This window comes from Aphidius gifuensis, linkage group LG6 (genome assembly GCF_014905175.1).
Source record: "Aphidius gifuensis isolate YNYX2018 linkage group LG6, ASM1490517v1, whole genome shotgun sequence".
Taxonomy (NCBI): domain Eukaryota; kingdom Metazoa; phylum Arthropoda; class Insecta; order Hymenoptera; family Braconidae; genus Aphidius; species Aphidius gifuensis.
The window spans coordinates 9,374,424-9,400,008 of NC_057793.1; the positions used below are offsets into that span (position 1 = coordinate 9,374,424).

Below are 25,585 nucleotides of genomic sequence, written 5' to 3' on the forward strand. Positions count from 1 at the left end.
ATATTTTATTTTTTCTTTTTTTATATTTTTATTTTATTCCTATATATCTCTTTGTACACTTAGTATATCTATCAACTTACTACCGAGTAAAAAATACTTTCTGCTTCTTTTTCTTTTACACCCTTTAAATATTTTTTAAGAACAATAGGAAGCTTTCAAGTATAACACTTCTATCTTCTTTGGCTCTGTAAGAGATGAGAAAAAAAATATAAAAATTTATGTCATCATTTTATTGATTTTATTCTATATAAAAGTAATAAATATATTTTTTTTTCAAAACATATTGGACAATTGAAAAACATATCAGATGCATATGATATTTTTTTTTTCAAGATCATAGAAAAAGAAAAATAAGCAAAAATAAAAATATAAGTTAAAGAAAACTCACTTGGAAATCTTTCGAACAATGTTTTGTTTAAAAAAAAAAAATTGAAAATCTACGAAAAATGTGTAGGAGATTGGAAAGTTGTGTTGTTCACGAAATATAGTATGAAAAAATAAATAAAAGTTTTTATACTTTTTTGGCTTATTTACTTGTATCATGGTGCAGTTGATATGTACATGTGTATTGTCCGTGTGTATATTCACAAGAAACCAACGAGTGACTGTATTCAAAACTAAAAAAAAAAAAAGCTCGACCATAAAGTAGCCAGGTGTACAACAGAAAAAACTTTCAATGCCACAAAATTGTTTGGAAATTGATCTAAAGTAAAAAAAAAAAAAACAGTTTGTTGAGTACATACAGTATCGATTACAAAGAAATAAAAAATATACAAATAGAAAAATAAAATAAACAACAGAAAAAATAAATTTAGAAAAGAAAATAAAAATTTATTTTTTTTTTCTTTGACAAATTAATTGAATAAACAATGAAAGAATTTTTTTATTGTTTTAAAAAATTTTTCCATATATTTTATCGGTCTTGAGAGATTTGTCAGGTGCACACATAGAAAAAAAAAATAAAACAATTGTCAGCTTATCTAATTGTTCAAATATAGTGAATAGATGTGTGTTGAAAAATCCTCCAATAAATAATTAGAGCATTTGTTGAGCCAACGAAAAGCAAAAAAAAATATTCCAACAGATAAATTTGAATGAAAAATAAAAAATTCTTTTTCATTTAAAATATTATATATAAATTAATAATTTTCGGTTTTTTATTTTTTTTATTATCATTTTAAATCAATGGTAAATTTAAAGGCACAAAAAAATTGTAAAATTGAGCATTTTTTAAATGTCGAAATATAGGTATACATTATTTTGAATATTTCGATTTAAAATTCAGCTCAAAATACTTGAAATTTTCAGTTGAAAAAAGCGTTGATTAGCATCTAAAAAAAAATTAAATTCTAAGTTTATTTAAATGTTGATTTTCTTTTAAAATGTAAAAAAGCCCAGAAAATAAAAAAAAGATTGTAAATTGTTGAAATAAAAAATAAATATAAAAAATTAAAGTTAACATTTGATGATATTTAAAATTTTAACATTTATTATTCAAAATTTTACAGTGTTTTTCACATTTTAAATTTTGCATCTAACTGTGAAACATATTATTTAAAATTTATGATCAATTAAATTCTAAAGGTTCAATATAAAACTTGCAAAGTTATTATTTTTTTATATATTAGCTGACATTTTAATTAATGAATTGATAAATTTTAAAAAAAATTTATCTCCTGACCTTTTTATGATCTTTTATAATTCTAAATTATAAATCATATTTATCAGATATATTAAAATATAAATGTTGATTATTATGAGTCAATTGTTCAGTTGTATTTTTCGTTGAATTTATTTCATCATCGTCATTAATGTCAGTGTAAACATAATATGAATATGGTACTTCTTCATCATTAAACACTTGATTTGTTGGCATGATATCACGATCAATTATTTCTTGATAGGCCTATTGTTAAATTACATTTAATTACATTATCATTTTTTTTTAATAATAATTATAACTTACTCTATCAGCTGTCTCTTTCCAGTGTTTATAAAGAGATCGATAAATTTTTGCTTGATGTTTAACTTGTTTTATAAGAATAGCCATTTCAATTTCATCTCTTGGCATCGGTATGGGTTCAAACTGAAGGCAAAAAAAAAATAATAATAAAGCTCAAGTTCGTAAAACAATATTTTAAAAATTTAGAAATTTTACTGAAACTTTTTTTTTTTATACTTTTACTTTTTTATTATTATTATTTTTTTTTTATAAAAACTGTGAACATGGGCAAGCACTTTTTATCTTTGATTTAGCAATAGTACGCAAAAGTGCTTTATAACATTGCCAAACCATAAAGTAATCATAAAAAATGAAAAAAAAAAATAAATAATAATAATGAAAAATTTTAGTATAAAAAAAAGATAAAAACTTTAGAAGAACTTTAATATTTACTTCAATTTTATCTTCAAATTTTTTTGTTTTTTTATTTTTTTTATCTGGCAATCGTGGTGACCAGGGTATTCCAATGGGCCAAGTATTTTTTACAATTTTTTCATTTGATAATTCACTTGATGTTCCACCATCCATTGAGTGATTTTCAACTGAATGTTTTGATATTTCTTCCAACTTTTTATCTTCTTTTTTTTCTGCCAAAAATTCAAATAAAATTTTCCTCGTTATTTAAAATTTTTTGAAAAATAAAAATGTAAATTTTTCAAAATTTTATTGTTATTTAAATGTCTACATTTTTAATTTACAAATGACATTGATTAATGACATAAATAAATTTGAAAAATAATTTTTTAATTTGATTATTTAGACACTAACGTTAATCTAATTTTCTAAAAGCATCAAGTGTTGAAACATTCATTAAAATCTCAGACAAACATATCTAAATTTACGATCCAAGTTGTATATCCAGTTCATATATAGACTCTTGAAAAAACCCACGCAAACAACCATCTATATTACAATGAAAAAAAATTATTCTACACTATTTTTTTTTTCTGTCTGGTAATCTATATTATCGCATCAAGAAAGGTAAACGAGCATAATGGCCAAAAAAGTCTGTCTAAATGTAAAAAAAAAAACGTATCTTTAAATTTTTTTTTTTGCTACAATGTCTTTATCGTTTTTCTTTTCTATATGTTCAAATAACAAAATGAAAAAATTCAATTTAAAAAGCTTAAATAATTATCTAATAATTTTAAATTAAATATTTTATTCATATTTAAAATTATAATTTAGAATTACATGCAATAAAATTTAAAGAAATTAGATAAAACAATAAAGTAATTTAAAAGAAAATATTTATATTATATTTAGAAATAATAGTAGCTAATGAAAACACATCAAAAAACTAGATAAAAAATATAAATCCAACAAATTTTCATAGTTGTTTTAGTCAAGAACAATTTTCGAAGCTTTATAAAATCTCTCTTCGAAAGTTGTTCAAGTACTCTAAAAGGGTTGATATAACATCTCTCGACAAGTGTCACCTTGAGTATAAAAAAAAAAAAAAAAAAAAAAAAAAAGTTACCCAGAAAACAAAGAAGTTCAAAAGTTAATTACCATGAGTTTTATCAAATTTTGAAAATGATTGTGGTATATCTTTTGGCTCACCAGCTGACACAGTTTCATCTTCAAGTTTTTTCATACTTGATATATCCGATGAATTCTGTGAAAAAAATATTATTAGTTTTTGTCAATCTCATATTTCACATCGGCTACACAATATATCATAATTTTATATCCATAAATATATACATTTATTTTTTATTAATAAAACTTTTTTTTTTTCATTCATGTAATGTTTAAATATTTTTTAACTTTACCAGAATAAAAGTAGAATTAGAAGCTGTTTTTTCGTCAATAGTATTTTTTGATGATAAAGATTGTTGTTGTTGTTGACCTGGGATGAAATATTCACTCATTCGTAGGATCAAGTCAATGTGGGAGTGAAGCCAAGATTGCCACGCGTTTGCTTCTTCTGTAACTTTTATCAACCAAGATGTCAACACACGTAGTTTTTCAGAAGGGACTGCGTAAAGACGTGCCATCGATTCTAGTGTTTCCCTATTAATACATAGAAGAAAAAAAAAAAAAACTAATATCATCCTGAAAGCACGAAAAATTTCATCTTACTTAGGAAAAAAATATATATATGATAATGATAACATGTTGAGATGTATAAGCTTCAGAGTTTGATAAATCTGTGAGCTTGCAAAAAATCATATTTCCGGATTTGATGCTGTTGATTTAACCACAAACGAATTTTATTTTCCCTGTTATTTTAATTTATTTATATATATATATTTTATCGAAATAATTCATTGGTATTTTTATTCCCTATATGGCGATTTAAACATATGACCAAACATTAGATAATAGTATTATTTATTTTATTTTTTTTCTTTATGAAATTGTCACACGTGTGTCCGATAAATTATTGTAGATTGTACGGGCAATTTAGTTATTGAAACGTGACTTTAAAATAGTGTACTTGAAAACTTTTTTTCGTGGCAAAGTCATGCAGTTTTTAAAATAAGAATTGAATTTTTATTTTGCATTGTTTTTTGTTTTTTTATATTGAAATTGATAAAAGTAAGAAATAAATAAGGAAAAATGGGAAAAAAAAATTGCATTGTCACCGGAAACGTGAGATTCATATGCATGAATGACAAAAAAAAAAAATATATGTATTTATTTTTATAAAAATTTTATTTCTTTGGTTAGTTTGTAGACATTTATGAAGTTTTTTTCAGCTATATTCTGTAGATATATCAAATTTACAAATGTAAATCTTTCGAAAAAAATAAAATTTTTTCTATATTCTATTGCAAATACGTGTTATATTTGATTTCTGGATGACGTCCAAAACTTTGGTATAAAGTTTCAAAAATATAGTTTAAAAATTGGTGTGTGATTTATTTCATAGAGTTACACAGTCCAAGTTTATGAAGTTTTATTATTATATATTTTTTATTGAAACTTTATTTTTGCTTTTTGATTGGTTTATATTGGTAAATCAATCAGTTGTTCATGTTCAAATTTAAAAAACAAAAATTTATATTTCTGTATTCTACAAAAGTTTTTTATATGTTAAATGCAATTACGGTTTTTAAAAAGTTGTTAAATGCACGCAAAATTGTTGTTTTATTTTTCAATTCTAAAACCTTTCATACATAGTGGATGGGCTTTGTAAATTTTATGTCACGCGATCTCTGGATATTGTAAAAATGTCAACAAGTTAATACATAAATTTGTAGTTTTTTTATTATTTTAGCGAGATGTTTTACATAAAAAAATTGTACATAAAAAAATAACTTAGCTTGATAAAAATGACACACACAGTTGCAAAAAAAAAATGTAAATTTTAATAATAAAATGTTAAATTTTTAGACATTTTCAATATTGTTGATATTTACCGATTTTTCAACTGTTAAATTTGAGAATTTAAATTAAATAATAAATTAAAAACTATCATAGACCTATTTTAATATTGATAGGGCATATGTTATCAGTCAATATATACAATACTGTGTTGATGTGTAACAGTCTGCAAAATATGTCTGGCGATGAAAAGCCCATTAAATTCTAAAATTTACATCTTATTTGCATATAATGCATCTTTAAAATCTATGTTAATCTGTTGCTTACTTATTTGGTATTTCAATTGGTATTCCTAAAATTTGATCCACAATTTCACCAGGCTTAACTTCATCACCAATTGAATTTTCAGTATTGTCCTGAAACAATAAAAAAAAAAATTCCGTCAACTATTAATGAATGAAATATTATTTAATTTAAAAAATTACTCAATCAATTAATCTCAAAATTTATTAATCAATTAATTATTATTGGAAAAAAAAAAAAGCAAATATTTAAAAAAAAAAAAAATGAAATATAAATTATCAACTGTGTGCTTTATTGTTATGAATTTATTTTTGTAAAAAAAGTAAAAGGATTAAGTGTTTTGATGCGAATGTATAAAAAGTAAAATGAAATGAAAAAAAAAAAAAAAATCTCTCCCAACGAATTTCCACGGATGTGGAAGCTAAGTATCGTGTGCTTCAGACCGACAGGCCTTTTCAATGGTCATCGGTTCACCCGTGTATATGCAAATTGATGCACCAATTAATTCTACCTGCAATAAGTACACTTGGTTTGTTCATCTATAGATATAACTCATGAATTATGTATGTATTTGTGAATTTAAAAGCTGGGTTTTATACTAGTCCTCCAGCAAATTACATTAGTTCCAGTGAAGCAAGAGATAAAGATAAAAAAAAAAAGCTTTGATAAAAATAAAAATCTTATTTATGATCTTCTATGAAGTAATAAAATATTTATTTATTGCAAAATAATAAACAAATAGTCAAGCCAATTGGCAAACTAAAATTAATTTTTAACAGTTTTTTTGTAATCTTTTTTTTTTTTTAATAAATTGTTTTTCAATATTAAATATTTTAATTTCATTGTTTTAAATATATAATTATATTTAAAATTTCATTTTAACAAAGATAAAATAATATAAGTTTGAATACTAGGGTTTCCATTTTGGCTATTAATACACAATGTAACTTTATAAAAATAGCACTGTCAGGGCTGTATTTGTGAAGCGCTTATACCCGGTTCTGGTAATGCACTCACATGATGATTAAACAAAAGTGTGTATTTATTACAAAAAAAAAAAAAAAATCTGTAATGTAGATGAAAATTATTATAATTAAATATTATATTGTAAAAAGCTTTTAATAATTTTTCATTATTTTATTTTTTGACTAAATAGTCAATTAAAAAATTAAATTATTTTTCAAAGTATTCAATTATTATTGCACTATTAAATATACAATTTAAATCATAATTAAAATTAATTTTAATTTAATTATAATTTTGTTTAATAAATTTTCTAAATGTTTAAATAATTTAAAAAATAATTAAATTTAGTTTTTTGAAAATTAAAAAATTATAAATAGAAGAAAAGATTTTTAAAATAAATTTGAAAAAGTAAATCTTTGTTGGAGGTAGAAAAACTGTGATATAGTTTTAGCTAAGAAAATGCGATTGGAGGATGCAGAAGGTGCGTTGGCCAGAAATAACTAATAAGAAATTTACTCTCACTTACAGACGGGCGGCCATCCGGCCCGGACAACACGCGGTGCGTTTTTAATTTATCTAAAATTAATTTATATTTTAACGTACCCATATTAACAATATATCAAAATTAAAAAAATAAAATAATTCAATCTTTTTCATGCATAAATATCGAGTGAGAAATAAAATTTAATTTATTAAATTTTAAATTAAGTAATTGACAAACAAAAAAATTAAAATCCATGAATAAATATTTCATCATGAATTATTATTTATAAAGCTTTATTTGTGCGTCAAAAAAAAAGAAGAATTTTTTATTTTTTTAAATACAAATTATATCATAAATAAAATAAATAAAATAAAAATATTATTTAGTAATTAAATTCAGTTTTAAAAGTGAATTTATGTGAAACACCAGTTTGTGACTATTTGGAATTTAGTGCAAGTGCGATAAAAAAAAAAAAAAATTCTAACGTGATTTTTAAATAACTCGTCGTGATGTGTTACTGATAATAATACAATTTTTTCCCCTAAAAAAAAAACATAAAAGCCTAAAAAAAAAAAAATAATAAAAAAATGGACTATAAATTTTTAAATTTATTTTTTTGAATTAAATATTTGTCCTCGTGATGATCGGATAAACTTGTCTAATTTTAAGTGTTAGATAATCCGTTGCACTCGCTTGACTATAACGATTACCCCTACCAAATTTTATTCCGGGAAAAAATAAAAATAATAAAATTCAATAAAATAATAATCTCCAAAATGTTTAAATTTCGAGGATTCGTTATTGAATTTTTTTTTTTTCTATAATCACATTCATTTTAAATAAATAAAAATAATTTAAAAATAAATAATTCAACTAAATATGAATCCTCTTATCAACATTCAATAATAAACATTAAAAAGAATTATTTATATCCTTCTAAAAAATATGATACATCAGTTTATTTTTAATTAAAAAAAAAAAAAGCTCAGCCAATTAAAATATTTTATATTTTTTTTTTTGTAATTTATTTTTTTAAATGAAAAATAATTGTTATTATTAACTTGAAATTTTTTTTAAATAGCCTTAATTATTGTTGATGAAAAATATTATTTAAAAATCAACTTTTTTCTTGGTTTATGTCTAAATCAGTTACTGTGAGTCTCCGTTTTAATATAGACCAAAGATATCAAATTACCAAAACGTATACTTTTTTGGTTGTACGTTTTTTTAGTTTATCGTAAATATATATCATTTACTAGCCATCGAATACTCCATTAATATGTATTATATATATTTGATTAAATCTACATTATTTTTATAAATTTCTCATACTTGTTGGTATATAATATTTGATAATAAAATTGAAAATATCAAGATGAAATTTGTCGTTGATGTCGTGTGCAGAATTCAACCCGGTAGTTTTCTCATTCAACAATATGTAATCGTTTGTTGGTTAAATTATCCACCTAATAATATAAAAATGTCAAATACAAACAATCACTTTTAAATTTGATAAATATATTTTTACAAAATAAACAAATTAAGGGATTACCACCACCAATCAAAAACGCAGATAGAGCCTTGAAATTTTTTGAGCAGATTAATGAAATAATAATACATACGCTCAAATTTTTTGATAATTTTCTTGTAGCTAATTACTTAGTAATTAATTGAAATTATTAAAGTAATTTTACTTTTGATGATTATACATAGGTTCTTATGGAGAGTCTGGTTTAGTTTTTAGAAACCTGGTTATTTAGCCATTTTTGGAAAACGCAGATAGTTTTCAAAATATATACAGATAGATCGAAAATAATAAGTAAATATATTTTGATATAAAAATTAATAGGGCTTTGGAACCTTTTTTATTTTTATAATAAAATAAAAATAAATTTTGTCTTTTGTCTAAATACTCAAGTTGAGTGAGAAACAAGATTTTCTCGTTTGTTTTTTTATCTCGTTCCACTCATAATATTATGTTTCAAATTTCAAATCACGCAAAAGGTCTCTAAATATATTTTGGTAAAACAAATTAACTCGTAAATTTTTTAATATATATTTTGTAATATTTAAATTAATTTTTTCATCAAAATTTATTTGTTTTTTCATTAAATCGATAAAATTTATTTTTTATTAGAAAAAAGGATTGATCACGGTCAATCAGTTTTTTTAAAATACTTGAATGAACATTTTTCAGATAGGTGAGGGATGGTACTTTGACCGCCCCTGGGATTGACTATCAGCTGTGTGAAGTGTGAAGTGGGATTGTAGTTTATTTAGTTTTTTTTTTTTTTAGTCTATTTTTTTCGCTTCGACATGACATGGATTGCTTTGATTTTTTATTTTTTAGCATATATACTTCAAATTCGATTTTAGAATCTGTCTGGATGATTGACTTTTACAATAAATTTGACGTAAATTTTTTTAAAATAATTGAAACATTTTTTCGAATTCAAGAATAATAATGAGACAGAAAAAAGTTTTAATTGAATTATGAAGAGTAATTATTTTTATTTATTTGATTATTTGGTTTTTCAAATTATTTTTATTTATTTAAACGAGTATATGATTCACGGATGATTGATTAATTAGGGTGTATACACATGTCGATTGTATAGGTCTGTATTGATGCGTGACTTGAATCAATACGACAATTTTCAAAATTACTGGAGACATTGAATAAAATCATGTACACGTGTGGTACATGCCAATTAATATTCAATTAAATTGTTGAATAAAATGAAGAATAATTTTTTTATATACCAAGCAACATATTGACATTTGTTATTATTGACAGATTTAATTGAATCAAAGTTTTTAAATTAGTTATATTTTATTACAGCTGGAAAAGCGCTGGTGTTTCATCGTCGTATAGAGGATAAAATTTTTGGGGCCCTATCGAGAGGGCCCCACACAAGGCACGACCGCCAATAGGCGGAACAAACAAGTGAGTATTTTTTAAAAATATTTGTGTTTTTTAAATTTCGTAATTTCTGTGAAAACAATTATTTAAAAAAAATGTAAAAATTAATATTTTTTAAATATCAAAAAAGATCTATATTTATTGTCAAATATTAATTCAACATTTGTCTAAAATAATTAAATTTAAAACTTCAAAAAATGTTTAAAAAATATGTCAAATTAGTATTTAAAAAAAAATGTTGATTTACTATTTGAATGTTAAATTTTAATCATAGTAATTTTAATTTTTATTTATTTTTTTTAAAAAGAAAAAATTAGTTTGAAATTTGAAACAAATATTAATTTAACACTCCAAGATGTTTAATTAATTTTAATAATTAATTAACTGTTTCCATCAATTAAATAACTAAATACTATTTAATTTTTTTCATTTTTTTTTTCACCGTGTAAATTAAAGAAAATACAGCAACAATAAAAACTGTATAAAAATCAGAGTAAACCTTATTCTTCTAAATTTACTAATATCCAATATGTAATAAATACAAAATTTCGATTAACTTTGAAATCCAATTTGCAGTGACTCATGAAAAAATTCATTTCTAATTTTCACCTTCAGCATTAACTTAATCTATTGGTTCCAATATAAAACCATGTATTTTTTCTTTTAACACTTTTTTAAATGTTATATGACTCTAAAAAACATAAAACTTGTAAAAAAACAAAAAAAAATTGCTGCAATATCCATGAATACACTTATTTATTTATTTTCCCATCAAATATACACTTTGACGACAACTGCCTTGATTTTTTTAACCTTCTAGTCATTTATATAAATTTTTTATTTTCAATTTTCCTTATTCAAACTTTTTATCCTATGTGTTATTGTTTTACTTTGGCAGTACCAGGTGGAAAGCACTTTTTTTCTTTTTTGTTAGTCAAACTGTGACCTTGTTTTATAAAAACTATATCCATTATATTTTCATAGTAGATTTTAGACATCGTTATACGGTACATTTACCGTTGTTTCTTTATGACGCTGACGATGTCTCCGAGTTAATGGGGAAATAGAAAAAAAAAGAAAAAAAAAAAAAAATGTACGGCATTTCTCGGACACAAAAGAAAACGCTTTATCCATTGTCTCAACTTTATATAATATCATATACATGTATACTTAATCGAGGGTTTTTCCATTTGATTCAAGGCAAAAAATTTTTTTATAAATAACACAAAACTATCTGCTTTTCTCTATCTATCTATCTCACCCACACACCCCATATGTCGTTGAAAAATTACGACGCTAGAGAATAGATACACTGTGTGATATTTTATTTTAAACTTGAAAAAAATAATATGCAGGAAATAGAAGGGTGATTTTATTATCTAAATATATATTATTATTTTTTTTTTTTTCGTCTGATGAGAGTTGATTTTAATGTCGTATATTGGCAAGGGAGCAAATTGACTTTACCGACTGACATTTCAAAATACATTTGAAAAAACAAAAAAAAAAGATATATGATATTTTACTCTACTTGAATTTTAAATAATATTTTGGTAAACATTATTTATTTTTAATATTCAGAAGGGATATTTTGAATTTTTGATAAATCATACTGTCAGCTTGAGGCTGTTTTATATATATAATTATTTTATTTTTCAAAACAACAATAATTTTTGTATTTTTGGAAAAAATTCTGAGACAAAAAAACATGTTAGTGTTGAGATTTTAAACGTCTTTGAATGTTTAATAGCACTGTCGCAAAATAATGAGAAAATGTTAAAACAAAAATTTTAATTTAACAATTTTTCTTTATTCATTCTATGTTAAAATTAACCCTAACAAAAAAAAACGTAATTTTAATTGAAAGCTCACAAGTCACAATTGAGATTTGCTCATTAAACATGTGAAAAATTTTTAATGGCAAGTTAACATTTTTTTTTTTGAATGTTAATTTGACATTTTGTTAAACGTGGAAATTTAATATTCGAACTAAATGTTGAATTAACATCTAAAAAAAAAAAATAAAAGCCTAAAAAATGTTAAATTTCATATTCTTTATTGCTAAATGTGTGTGAAAAATAAAATATTTGTTAAAGAATTTTTATATATTTTCAAAATATATATAAATTAAAGCTGAAGAAATTCAACTAACGGGAAACTATGGGGCGAAGAAGATCGCTATTCTGAGTTGCTGCAATGTTGTGTGTAAAGTATAAAAGAGAATGAAAAAAAAAAAAAAAAAAGCTCACTGGAATATTGAGAAGGTGGCTGTGTTCTAAGTTTAGAAAAAGTCCCGCACCAATGTGGCTACTGAATCTTCGAGAGTCAAAAAGATTCATCAGTTCATCCGGTATCGTGAACACGCCGGTCGACAATATATCTATCTTCCGTAATTACATATAATTTTTTTTTACTTTATTTTTCGAGTCGTTTGTTAAAAAAAAAAAAAATTTTCATTCCAGTTTTACGTCTGTTAAATAGCGCATTTATTTACACCGACAGCTGTCAGTTGTTGATTGGCTGGAGAGCTTTTTTTTTTTTTTTACAAAATAAAAGTTTGTAAAAAATAAAAAAAAAATTGAAATTGAAGGAATATATATTTCAACGATCGACAGGTCGTAGAGACAAGTTTTTTACGTATGTAGATCAGATTATTTTGATATCTAAAATGATGTCCAAAATTTTATATACTTTTTGTTTTTTTTTTTTTTAGTTTTCTTTGTCATAAAACTTTGTGACAAAGCAAAACGATGAATCATTTTCTTTGTACTTTTGTGTGATTTGATTTGTTATATTTTTTATTTTTAAAATTATAATTAAACAATAGTAAATTCAATTAATACACAGTTGATTTATTTTTAATTATTTTCTAGTAATTTTTATTTTACTCTTGAATTGAGGGACAATTTTAAGACTCAATCTGAATAAATTTAAACAAGATTTTAAATATAACTTTATATAAAATTTTATCTCAAGGTTATCCTTTGTAAAAAGTTAAAAATGGTAAAAGGATTAAACAAAAAAATAAAGTTTATTTCATGAACTACCAAATGTAACTTTTAATTGTATTTTTCTGTAAACTTAAAATTTTTATTTATTTTTTTTTCTCTTTTTATAAACCAAGAAATCCTCTTGTTTTCTATTTTAATTCTTTACTAAAGCTCACAAAGAAACTTTTCTTTGTCGTGTTAGATGGAATTTTTTTTTTCTCAGTTAGATTGAGGTTTAATCAACCTTGGAAGTTGAAGTATCAACAAGTGGTTTTTTTTTTTTTCACATAATAACAATGAAAATCTAATTCTCCAAAGTTTTTCACAGACATAAATAGAATATCAAAAGAAAAAAAAATTAAATTCACAATCACAGATACAATGTTTATATGGAATAAATCTTTGGAGTCAGAAAATAAATGAGAAATAAAAAAAAAATATATACAAATATTCTGAAACACCAACGTCATAAATAAAAAACTTTTGCGTGACGTCAATAAGAACTTAATTTTGACTATTCAACACTATTTATACTTTATCATTTGACCGTGATAAATGTTATTATTATTTTTTCAATGAATAAAAATGACTAGATACACACGAAAGCAATGATAAATTTTTCGATTAATTTAAATTTTTCATAGTAAACTTAGAGAGGATTGAAATTTTATTTGTATAAATGAAGTGTAAATTTTTTCACAATGAAAATAATATTTATGACTATTTTATTTTTTATTATTTCAGGAAGTATGGAGCAATTTGAGCAATTGCTGACATGTGCGATCTGTCTAGATCGTTACAGAAATCCAAAATTACTACCATGTCAGCATAGTTTTTGTATGGAACCATGTATGGATGGACTTGTGGACTATGTACGTCGTCAAGTCAAGTGTCCAGAATGTCGTGCAGAACATCGTATTCCTTATCAGGTTAAATAATATATATTTTTACTATCAACACAGTCAAGAAAGAAAGTGTAAAAAGTTTTAAAAACTTTTTTAAATGTTAAATTAACTTTGTACATTTATTTTATTTTAAAAAAGAAAAAGAATAAATGTTAAAATAACAAATACGAATTTAGAATTTTAACATTTGATCATTTCTTTCTAACTGTGTACCAATTGATTCATCAAACAAATATTGTTTAAACAAACACCAACATGATTTTGAAAATAATAATAATAAACTATTAATTATTGCAGGGTGTTCAGGCATTTCCAACAAATGTAACTCTTCAAAGATTTTTAGAATTACATATTGAAATAACCGGAGAATTGCCTGATCCAACGAGTGGCCAAACAATGGAACGTTGTGGTGTTTGTTCGGAAAAAAGTTATTGTTCATTATGTGTTCATTGTGATAAAAAATGTTGTCCAGAATGTAAAGATGCACATATGGATATTCTTAGACGTGAAATAACACGAATTAATTCACAGGTTAGTAATTAAAAATTAATTTTAAATATATATCAAAGTGTGTGTTGTGTAAACAAAAATAAAAGATATAGGCAAATATATATTTATAAAAATTGAAATTATATTAACTAACCTCTGTTTTGTTGACTTTTTTAACTGGATAAACATTGTCAGTAAATTTACGAAGAACATTACCAGCTGGTTCATAGTTACAAACAACAATGACTTTTCCTGTTTCACTAGTTGCCATTCCAAGACCCATTGTTTCAGTTGAATGCCAAACAAGCTGGGTAAAATGACCCACATCCGGTAAATTTGTCGGCGATTCTTCGCCAAATTTGTACATCTCTATTTCCGCATACCTATTTTATTTATTTTTTTTAAATTAAAAGAAAAAAGAATTTTTTTAAAATTAATTTACCAAGCATCAACAACATTTTCTGGTTTTAATTCCCATTTTGGATCACTGTTACTTGCAAGATAAATATTTTCACCGTAATCATTATCTGGTCGGTGCTCCATAACCTCTTTCTTTGCCAAATTTTCAGCCCAATCTTGTGCCAATTCATTCAACTAAATATAATCAAAATTTTTATTATCAACAAAATTCAAAAGTTGGAAGGTTATTTTCATAAAAACAACATAAAAATATATTTATATATTTTTCATTTTACTTTGTCATTAATTTTAAGATCAGGTGATGAATGAACTGACCGATATTTATTGTGTAATATTAAAACATCCTGTATAAATTTTTTTGTTGGTTTGCTGGAATAAAAAATAAACATGAAAACATAAAAAAATAACATGATATACAAATATCTTACTTGGCAGACATCATACAAAGATAAATATACAAAAAATTTAAATTTAATTTTGAAGGATATACCAAAAAGAAAAACGAAAAAAAATTTATGAAAGAAAAATGACGTGTAAAAATGAAAAATGACAGATAGTTGAATGAAAATTTACATCAAGTTATGTTTTGTTTTTTCTTTTATTTATTTTCATAATAATCTATATATAAAAAATAATTTTAGATAAGAAGAGGACTACATCGTCTTCAAGATGCCCTTGCTCTTGTTGAAAAAAATACCCTTGGGCTACAGACAAATTGTGCTTCAGTTGCTGAGGAGGTTGATGAAATTTATCGAAGACTAAGTAAAGCCCTCAAGGATCGTACTGAACATTTGAGAAATGAGGTTGAACGTTATTCGGGTACTGAACTACGTGGATTAATACAACTCAAAGAAAATCTTGAACTTGAAATATCAAATATACAAAGTAATTGTGATCTTGCTGATGCTCATATTAATGAAAATGTACCATGGGATGATGCTGAATTATTAGATACAAAAGAAATGTTTTTACGTACTGTAGAATTTATTCGGTAAATTTTTTTCAAATTAAATAACAATAATTACATATTGATATATTTATAAAATATTATTTAATTATCATTTAGAAACTTTGAATATGAAGCTGGTGATTATGGTCGTCGTGTTAGATTTGTAATGTCTCATGATCCAAATCAACTTGTTTTACATGTTGCTGGTTATGGTGAATTAAATATTAAACCAGAAACAGGTACTACTGGTCATATAGGAACAACAGGTGGACTTGCACCAGCAAGTGGATCACCTGGTTTAATGAGAAGTAAAAGTGATCATCGTTTGGCATCACAATATCGTCAACAAGAAGAAGAACGACTTGCAAGAAATCGATATGCTCCTGATTACGAGTAATGAATTTACTATTTTTATTTTTTTTTGTTTTATTATACAAAAAATAACATAGCAATTAATTTATTTTTCGAGGAATTAATGTTTTAAATCAATCAAATAGATTAGTAAAATATTATAAAAAAAAATTGGGAAATGACACAATTGTGTAGGTTCATTTAGTGGACTGTAAAAAAAAGTATTTTATCGTCGTAGATTACTCTGGCTGAGAGCCAGCATCGTGCTCGTTAAAGCTCTCTCAATAACATTCATATTTTTTTTTTGTTTACTTTTTTTTTTTTTTGATCATTTGAATCCTATTGCTTTACATCCAATCCAAAGTATTTTTTTTGTCCATTCGGATGGCCTAAATATCTATTTCAGTTTATTTTATAAATACTTAAAAAAATTTATTTTTTTTGTCTTTAAAAATTTAAAAACACGTTGATTTGTCATGAAAGCTTTTTTTTGTAATTATAAATTTATTGAATGTATTAGTATTAGTGTAGGATGTAAAATTTTAATAATATTAATAATTAATTTTTTTTTTTTTATTAGATACGATACACCAGAGTATGAAGCACCAAGAAATAAATCACGTTATCGTAGTCGTTTTATGCGTCACAGAGATGGTGAAGAATCTGATGGTGATACACGTTCATCAGTCAGATTTACATCAACAACACCATCAACAACTGAACCAAATCCACGTGAAAAAGTGTTGGATACTGAAGATGCTGCTCGTGGTCCATTATCAGGAATATTTAGACTTACTGATTCACCAAGAGTTATGAAAAAACTTCAAGAACATGAAAGAGCTGGAAAAAGAAAAAAAGAAGAACCAATTGTACCACAACCACAAACACCAAAACCTCAGGTAATAAAATAAATTTAAATAATAATAATAATACTTTATGAGTTTGTTAATTAAAAAAAAAAAATAATTAAATACATAATAAGAATTTAAAATTAGCTATAACAAATTTAGAAAAAAAAAATAGAAAATATATACAGAGTTAGAAAAAAAAATGTAAAATGGATTAAACAATATAAATGTTTAATTTTTTTATACCAGTGAATGCTAATTAACATTTTTCTAAAATTTCAAACTGATATTTTTATATTTATTTTGTTTTTTAATCAAAAATAAATGTTAAATTAAAAATTTTCTAATAAAATTATTACAGAAAAGAAAAAAAAATGTTGCTTAAACTTTAATGGAAAATTAAAATTAAAATTTGTTAATTAAACATGTGAAAAAAATGTTAAATTATAGTTTTTGTTTAAATTCAATTTGACATCTTTTCATGATGATTTTATTTTTCTATTTTTTTTAAATGTTGAATTGACATCTAACAAAAAATGTAAACTTATTTTGACATTTTAAAAATAAAATTTTACATTTTTTTTTGCCTAAACTGTGTATATATATATTCTCCCAAACTTTATTGTTCAATTTTGGAGAATAAAAATTTTTGAATTGAATTATTTTTTAAACAGTGATTATCCTGCAATAATCGACCAATTGGATCGACCTTGCCGACCCCTATTTCCGGCCTCCATATGCAGCAGTCCATATAAGTTCGATATGAAAGAAAAATAAATCAACAAATGAAAAAATTTAATATTTAAAAAAATAAAAAATTTTACTAAAGAAACAAAAATATAAAATATAAATTATAAATTTTTTTTTCATTTGGCTAATACATGAGATTGAATTTTTTTTTTGTGAGGCTTAACTCGACGCTGGGTTTGTAAAATTTTTGTCGTTATTTAGAGTAAAAATTAATATGCAAATTTTTTTTTTTTGTAATTTAAATTTGCAATAATGATTTTAAACAAATAAATAAATAAATAAAATAGCCTAGCATGCGTCGAGTGTTGCCCCACTAGAAATAAATTAACAATTTGTAGAATAGCCTAAAGTTAATACAAAGTTGATTACGTAATTGTCAAAATAATTTGTGTCAATAACGCGATTTTTTATTTGCTGCATTGGTCGTTTTTTTTTTTTCTTTTATTTTAATCCAATTTTTAACACAACAAGCTGAGGTATATTTAGAATTCTTGAATGAAATAAAATATATATAAAAAATGAACAAAGATGAACAAAAAAAAAAAAAATAAATAGTTTGAAAAAGAAATGAATTTTTGAATATTAAACATTGAAAAATTTGTATATACCAGAGCTATTAAACCAGCTTTAAAGAATTTTTTTTTATTCCTCAGAATAATGATTAATTAAAATAAATTTATATATATTTTCTTTTATGTTTTTTTTTTATCTTCAAAAACAGGTACAAGTTAGAAAAGCACCATTATCAGTATCAAAACAGCCAAGTGAAGACGATGAAATATCAAAAATAAAAAAAGCTAATAAAAGTGGTACTCAAGCACAATCAGATATAGTTGATGAACGTCAATCAATTATATCAACACCAACTCATGTATCACCTGTTCGAGAATCAGAACGTGATACTGAAGAAACACCACGAAGAACCTCAATTGTCAGGTAACTAATAAACACTAAAATAAAATCTAGAAACTATTTAAAATAAATAAAATCAATAGATAAACAAAGAACCGAAAAAAATACGTTTACGAATAAAAATCCGATAGTCCAGTAATAAATATTGATAAAGTAAATAAAAAAAGCAGTCAAATGAAAATCAGCTTAGCTAAAAAAATACCTTGCAATAGATAAATTTATTCAAATCGAAATTATTCAGCCGATGTACAAGAATCGCATCTTCTGATTCAAGTACCGGTTCCGAGAGTTCGGGTTCGGGTATACGTAGCACCGGTGCTTCTTTCACTGCAGAGGAAATGAAGCAGAAGTACCTTTCCAGGGCACCAACAGCAGTACCATCATCAACAACAACAACAACAGCATCAACAACAACACCAACATTATCAACAACATCAACACCAAGTTCACCAGTTGGTACAGCAAATCGTGATTCACCAGTAACACCAACAAGCAGTCCACGTCCACCATTTCAAAGTCGTTTTTTAGGCGCAGGTTAGTCAACATGAATCTAATTTAATAAATTTAAATTATATGTATTTTTTTTTTTCGTTAAATTAATTATTGTTTATGTTAATTTGATTGAAGGTAATCGAGCAGCACCTCCTCCACCAGTTGTACTAGCTCGAGATGAACCAAAAAAAAAAGATGATGACGAGGATGATGATGATGACGATGATGACGATGATGATGATGAAACAACAAGTTCATCTGAAGAAACTGAAACAGATAGTGATGAAGAATCTGATACTGAAACAAGAAAATCAGCAGCTTCAACAACACCAGTACAAGAACGTCAACAACGTGGTGAAGCTGCAATGGCTAAAACTGATATTGGTCCATTATTAGCTAGATCAGCTGAAGCAAGAAGAGGAAGTAAAGAAGATTCACCCACAACAAGGTAATATAATAAAAATTATTAAATAAAATTCAAATCATTTTTTAAATTTTCAGAATTAATTATTAAATTATATATTTCTTCTCAGCATTGAGAAAAAAAAAAAAGATTTTTTAAAGATTATTAATATTGATTTAAACATTGTTTATATTAAAATATTTAGATACGCATCACCACGTGGAAGTCCAGCAAATTCATCATCATCACCAACAGGTTTATCATCACCATCATCACCAAGTGGATATACGAGCAGGTTCGTACCCCATGCAGACGAATCAAATGAACAATGTCAATCCAACTCCAATAATTCCTTGGATAATGTGCGTGATAAAAAAATTGTTAATGATAACGTTATTATTCCTTGTTTGGAAAATTCAAATGTGAATATAAACACATTAATAAATAATGACAATAATAAATATCAATCAATATTAAATAATTCAAATATTAATAATAATAACATGATAATTGATAATGCAAATAATAATATTAATAATATTAATAATAATGTGATTATTAGATTGAATTCAATTGATAAAAATATTATTGATAGTGATAATGATGATGATAATATTGATGATTTTTTAACGGGCAATTATAATAGTTCAAGGGTGGGTTTCGAGGTGACGTCACCTACAACAAATATTAATTTAAATGATCAACAACGTGAAAGTTATCGTGATAAAAATTCGTTAAATAATAACGAGGCGTTGACCATTGTAGATAATTTTGTTAATTATCAAGATACAAATAATGTTGAAATTAATAATGATACACATGTTGCTTGTGCTGGAGAAGAAAATTTAAATATCAATGGGAATGAAAATAGCAGCTCAGGAAATTTCTGGGAATCGAATAATCATGATGAAGATTCTGAGTCTTTGTCAATTTTGAATGAAAAGAAAATGGAATGTGTTGATGGTGCTGCTGGTACTCATGAAGCAAATTTTCATGAAACTTTTGATGAAAAAGTTGGCAATGTTTTTAAAGATGCTGATAATGATTTCGAAAATTCAAATTTTGATGAAATTGGTTGGAAAAATGATGTTGAAGAAAATTCTGTGAATAATATTAATAATAACTTAACAGAAGATGATGAAGAAGAGTCAGAAATAACAGATACTAATGATTTGGGAGAAATATTATCAATTGTCGTTGATAATGCACGAAAAATGGAACATGAATTTCCAAAATATGATAATTTAGAAAATAATAATACAATTAAAACTATGAATTCCATTGAAACTGATAATTCAAGAATAACGAATGGAAATTTAAGACGTTCTAGTAGTTCTGATCGTCTTTTTGATGACCAAGGTTGGATTATAACTGATGATGAACTTGAATTTCCGACATCACATAATTTAGCTTCCAAAAATGATTCAAATCAAGAAATTTCTGATGATGATGCAACGAATAAACTAACCTCAAATCAGAAAATAAAAAAAAATGAAGATACATCGAGTGATAAAAATTATGAAGCGACTCTGAGTGAAGAATGGAGCTTGCTTAATGATACAGCATCTTCGGGAGATGATATCAACAATGAAGATAACAATTCAACTAGAGAAAATGATGAATTAAATTTAACAAATGATGAAGATAATAATGATGACAGCCAGATGACCATACCGATGAAAATGGTAACCACCGTTTTCTGTATTTCCGTACTATGTTATGGAGTTTTAACAAATCTGATTTTCTAACTGAACAGTTTGAAGCAAAAAAAAAAAAATAATTAACAATTAATTGCACTTACTATTTTTGTTACGTATTTTTTTTTTTTTTAATTTTTTTTCTGCTCACTGTAAAAAGAAAATGAAGAGGGACAAGAATCGGAATAAATAAAATATTAATGACGAAGAAGGTCGAATAAGTTGAGGCTGAATACTTGGAATTTTAATTCATCAAATGAAGAAATTTTTTTCACATTGGTCTTCGCCTCGACCGTGTATTTTTTTCTCCGTTTTTTTTTAATTCGTAGACTTTCATTGTAAATGAATTTTTTCTGTTTTCTATATTCCATTTTAACGAGTAATTTGTCGAATCAGAATGTCGCACTGCATTTTTCTTTTTACAATCGTTTGGTTATTATTAATTTTTTTACATTGTGATAAACGTAATTTGTCAGTCTTCCCTAAGCATCGTGTTGTTTTTTTTTTTTAAATATTGTCAATATTTTTTACATTTTATAACTGCAATATTATGATTGATAATTTTTAAATTTTTTTAATCATTTCGGGTAAAACGCACTTCCAAAATTCCTGTATCCTTCAATATCCAGATTTATAGTCACCAAAAAGTAGCTTCGATTTAAAGAAAAAAAAAAAAAAAAGAAGAAAAAAAATTATACAATTTGTTTTTGTTTATGTTTGTATGATTATATAATTTTTGTACTTAAACATAATTTTTTTTTTTTTACTATTATACATGATTTTTATCTTTTCACCAGTTTGTTGATGTGAATAAACTGTAGTCTTGTGATAACTCGTTTCATTTATTTCCCTTTCTAAAAATAATATTACTTAAAAAAAAAAAATAGACTAGTATAAACAGCTGTTTAAAAAAAAAAAAAATTCACAAATACCCCTTAGACAATTTTGAGTTTTTTTTTTTTTATTTTTCTTTTTTTTCATTTTGTATTCAATTTTAAATTCAATTTTGTTTTTTTTTTTTACATCATTGATGTCACTCATGTCGCAAAGTTGAAATTTTACGAAATCCAAAGTTAAAAAAATAAAACAAATTAAATTCAAATGCCAGACAAATTTAATCTGTTAAATAAAAGTGTTTTTTTTTTTTTTTCACATTAATTTAATTACGTTATTCTATTAAAAAAAAAAAAATTTATTGATGTTTATTTAAGTATTATTAGATCGGGACTAGATAAAAAGATGAATAAATAAATTTAGAAAAAATATAAACGTCATTGATGAGAATATAATTAGAAACTTGAGAAAAATTATTATTATTAAAAACAACATATGATTGGTAATGTCATGGCCTTGTGATCATCATTGATTTAAGAATTTATTAATAGATAAAATTTCCATCGAAAAGACTTACAATCATGCTGTTTAAAAGGAATTTGATTGTTTCATCAGCATAGCCCATCAAAGATGATACTAAAACCCATCCACGAGCTGGTAATAATATCCATTTTGCGATAGACATCAATCTAATCACTATTTAATCGTGTTGGTCACCAACAAATTTCATAGGCAACCACTAACTTGATTAACTATGCTACTTTATACCTTATGTTAAACATAAGCTTTTCTATATTCATATATCCAATCATCCAATCAATAAATTAATAATAATAAAAATTACAGTAACAAGTAAAAGATAATTATAATCATAATAACCTTGAAAAAGTTGTTAATATTTTAATCATTAATTAATTGATGAAATTCAAAAAAAAAAAAAATTAATTGTTTTTTAATTATCAATGCTAATTATAATTTAACTACACAATTAGAAAAAAAATTAAAGTGTTAAATTTTTAAACATTTTTGAATGTTAAATTAGCATTTGCTTAAAATGTTTGCTGATTTTTTTTTTTCATTTTTTTGTTTTAACAAATAATAAATGTTAAAATAAAAATATGAATTGAAAAAAAAAATATATTAATTTGCCTGTTTTTTAATATTGATTATTTAACTAAATAATTTCAACATTTGAAATATAAAATCCATCAAAAAGTGTAGACTTACATTGAACTTGAAAATGTTAAAATTTAGATTTTTATTTCTTTCTAAAATTGTGTATTTTAAAATTAAAAAAAAAAAAAAAAAACAACACGACTAATTTTTTTCTAATTTACTTGATTATTTTCAAATAAATATAATGAAATATATTTACAGATTCCTGAACAAAAGCAGGAGCCAAGCGGCAGTCGGAGTGTCGCGAGAACGTGAACGTGAAAAAGAACCGGAACCAGAAGTTGAACCATTATCACCAAGATCACGTTATGCTGCATTAAAAGAAAGAAGACAACGTGTTGCTCGTTCAAAAAGTTCACATAATTTTGGTAATGATGATAATGATATTGATGAAGATCCACCATCACCAACAACACAATCACCAACAGCATATCTTGCTGCAAAATATGGTGCTGGTTCTGAATTAGCACGTAGTAGAAGTACACATGCTTTAAAATCACGTGAACCAAGTCCTGATCGTGATCGTGGTGGTACAGAAAAAGATGGTGCAGCATTAAGTTCATGGGCAAGATATTTAAAAAATAAATATGGTAATCGTAATACTAAAGATAAAGAACCACCATCATTAACTTCATCAGCACCATCATCAAGGTATGAAAAAAAAATATAATATATTATTAAATGTATTTATATTAATTCAGTTCAATATTTTAATATTTTAGTTCAAGTGCAGCATCAAGAAGACTGTCTCTGGGCTTACCATTAAGACATCCTGGTCAAACATCTTTTGAATCCTCTGATGACGATCAAAAAAACCCGCCAGGCTCCCCCACGTCCCCTACAGCAGCTCACGGTATACCCGCGGTAGCAGGTTCCTCCACTAGGTATTAAAAGCTTTTTAATCACCCAAATTATAAAATGTTAATTTTTAAATAAATAAATTAATATTAATTATAATTTACAGGAGTCAATACTTGCAAAAGCGGCGTCAGCTGTTGAAATTTGGGATGCGGGGGAGCAGTGCCGGATGTTTTACATGGCCACGAGGTCTTGCTGTTGGTCCAGATAATTCAATTGTCGTTGCTGATAGCTCAAATCATCGTGTTCAAGTATTTGATCATAATGGAAATTTTATAAAAGAATTTGGTACATATGGAAGTGGTGAAAATGAATTTGATTGTCTTGCTGGTGTAGCAGTTAATAGAATTGGTCAATTTATAATTGCTGATCGTTATAATCATCGTATACAAGTATTGGATCCATCTGGTAGATTTTTACGTACATTTGGATCACAAGGAACAACTGATGGACGTTTTAATTATCCCTGGGGCATTACAACTGATGCCTTGGGTTTTATTTATGTTTGTGACAAAGAAAATCATCGAGTCCAAGTAATTTTTATTTTCATTTTTATAATAAAATATCAAGTATAATTAATTTTAACGTATATATTAACGTTTTAGGTTTTTCAATCAGATGGTACATTTGTTGGTAAATTTGGATCTTGTGGTAGTGGAAGAGGACAACTTGAACATCCTCATTATATTGCTGTTAGCAATACAAATCGTGTTATTGTTAGTGATAGTAATAATCATCGAGTACAAATATTTGATGTTGGAGGACGTGTATTAACAGCATTTGGTTCTGAAGGTTCTGAAGATGGACAATTTAAATTTCCACGTGGTGTTGCTGTTGATGATCAAGGTTATATTATTGTTGCTGATTCTGGTAATAATCGTATACAAATATTTACATCTGAAGGAGGATTTATTCGGGCATTTGGTAATTGGGGTAATGGTGATGGTGAATTTAAAGGACTTGAAGGTGTTGCTGTTACATCTTCTGGCAATATTGTTGTATGCGATCGTGAAAATCATAGAGTGCAAATTTTTTAAATTTATCAAAAAACAAACAATTTTAAATCATACAAATTTTTCAATTAAAAAAAAATTATTTTTCTTCTTTTTTTTTTTTTTTTTGTTTTATATAAAATTAGTATTATATAATTTTTTTTTTTTTTTTAATTCTTATGATTGTGTTGATTTCTGGATTTGTTTATGTACTAAGACTAATCTATTTTTAATTTCGTTTTTTTTTTCTTTTTTTTTTTTATTAATAAAACTCATTATTTAAACTGATTGATATTTAAAGTATATTTACTATATTTATTGATAAAAAAAAAAAAAAAAAATAATGTTAATATAATAAAATTGCATTTTGCCTAAATGATTGTTAAACTTGATAAAAATTCATCTCTACAATAGTTATTTAAAATTATTTGATTTATTATAATCAAAGTGAGCTGAAGATGAGAGAAGAAAAAACTGTTTGTATATGCTTTAAAATAAATCATTGTAGAAGTATGCTAATTGTTTTTTTTAAATTAAATTACCCCGCAAGTAGCTGAGAAGATGCAAC

At 24.7% G+C, this 25,585-nt stretch overlaps 2 protein-coding genes across 6 annotated transcripts; one reads left to right on the forward strand and one right to left on the reverse strand.

Annotated features, from left to right (window-relative positions):
• Positions 1-1,153: 1,153 nt before the first annotated feature.
• LOC122859390 lies at positions 1,154-15,312 on the reverse strand. Of its 2 annotated transcripts, XM_044162952.1 has the most exons (10): positions 15,184-15,312; positions 15,031-15,124; positions 14,778-14,929; positions 14,490-14,718; positions 5,603-5,691; positions 3,778-4,018; positions 3,515-3,620; positions 2,396-2,589; positions 1,967-2,086; positions 1,154-1,906 (listed from the first exon to the last, which is right to left on the reverse strand). In XM_044162952.1, the coding sequence occupies exons 1-10, from the start codon at positions 15,195-15,197 to the stop codon at positions 1,709-1,711; spliced, it is 1,437 nt and encodes a 478-aa protein (XP_044018887.1). In that variant the 5' UTR covers positions 15,198-15,312; the 3' UTR covers positions 1,154-1,708. The 2 variants fall into 2 exon arrangements, with proteins under 2 accessions (XP_044018887.1, XP_044018886.1); XM_044162951.1 differs by having other exon boundaries at positions 15,031-15,195.
• Positions 7,012-25,533, forward strand: LOC122859389 (RING finger protein nhl-1). Of its 4 annotated transcripts, none has more exons than XM_044162946.1 (15): positions 7,012-7,103; positions 9,871-9,975; positions 13,686-13,870; positions 14,144-14,377; positions 15,397-15,746; positions 15,822-16,097; positions 16,636-16,954; positions 18,375-18,589; positions 18,807-19,099; positions 19,193-19,505; positions 19,666-19,755; positions 23,369-23,818; positions 23,890-24,051; positions 24,132-24,558; positions 24,631-25,533. In XM_044162946.1, exons 3-15 carry the CDS (start codon positions 13,691-13,693, stop codon positions 25,060-25,062), a joined length of 3,741 nt encoding a protein of 1,246 aa, XP_044018881.1. In that variant the 5' UTR covers positions 7,012-7,103; positions 9,871-9,975; positions 13,686-13,690; the 3' UTR covers positions 25,063-25,533. The 4 variants fall into 4 exon arrangements, with proteins under 4 accessions (XP_044018881.1, XP_044018883.1, XP_044018884.1 ...); XM_044162948.1 differs by having other exon boundaries at positions 18,840-19,099; XM_044162949.1 differs by having other exon boundaries at positions 18,927-19,099.
• The last annotated feature ends 52 nt before the right edge of the window (positions 25,534-25,585 follow it).

Bases quoted from the DNA above. Each gene is read 5' to 3' on its own strand.
- LOC122859389 (XM_044162946.1), top strand. From the start codon at position 13,691: ATGGAGCAATTTGAGCAATTGCTGACATGTGCGATCTGTCTAGATCGT. The intron at 19,756-23,368 runs GTTCGTACCCCA...ATATATTTACAG, and splicing joins CCAAGTGGATATACGAGCAG to ATTCCTGAACAAAAGCAGGA. The intron at 23,819-23,889 runs GTATGAAAAAAA...TTAATATTTTAG, and splicing joins TCATCAGCACCATCATCAAG to TTCAAGTGCAGCATCAAGAA.
- LOC122859390 (XM_044162951.1), bottom strand. From the start codon at position 15,165: ATGTTATTTTTTTATGTTTTCATGTTTATTTTTTATTCCAGCAAACCA. The intron at 2,590-3,514 runs GTAATTAACTTT...AATTTTTGGCAG, and splicing joins AAAATTTGATAAAACTCATG to AAAAAAAAGAAGATAAAAAG. The intron at 2,087-2,395 runs GTAAATATTAAA...TTTTGCCTTCAG, and splicing joins AATTTGAAGATAAAATTGAA to TTTGAACCCATACCGATGCC.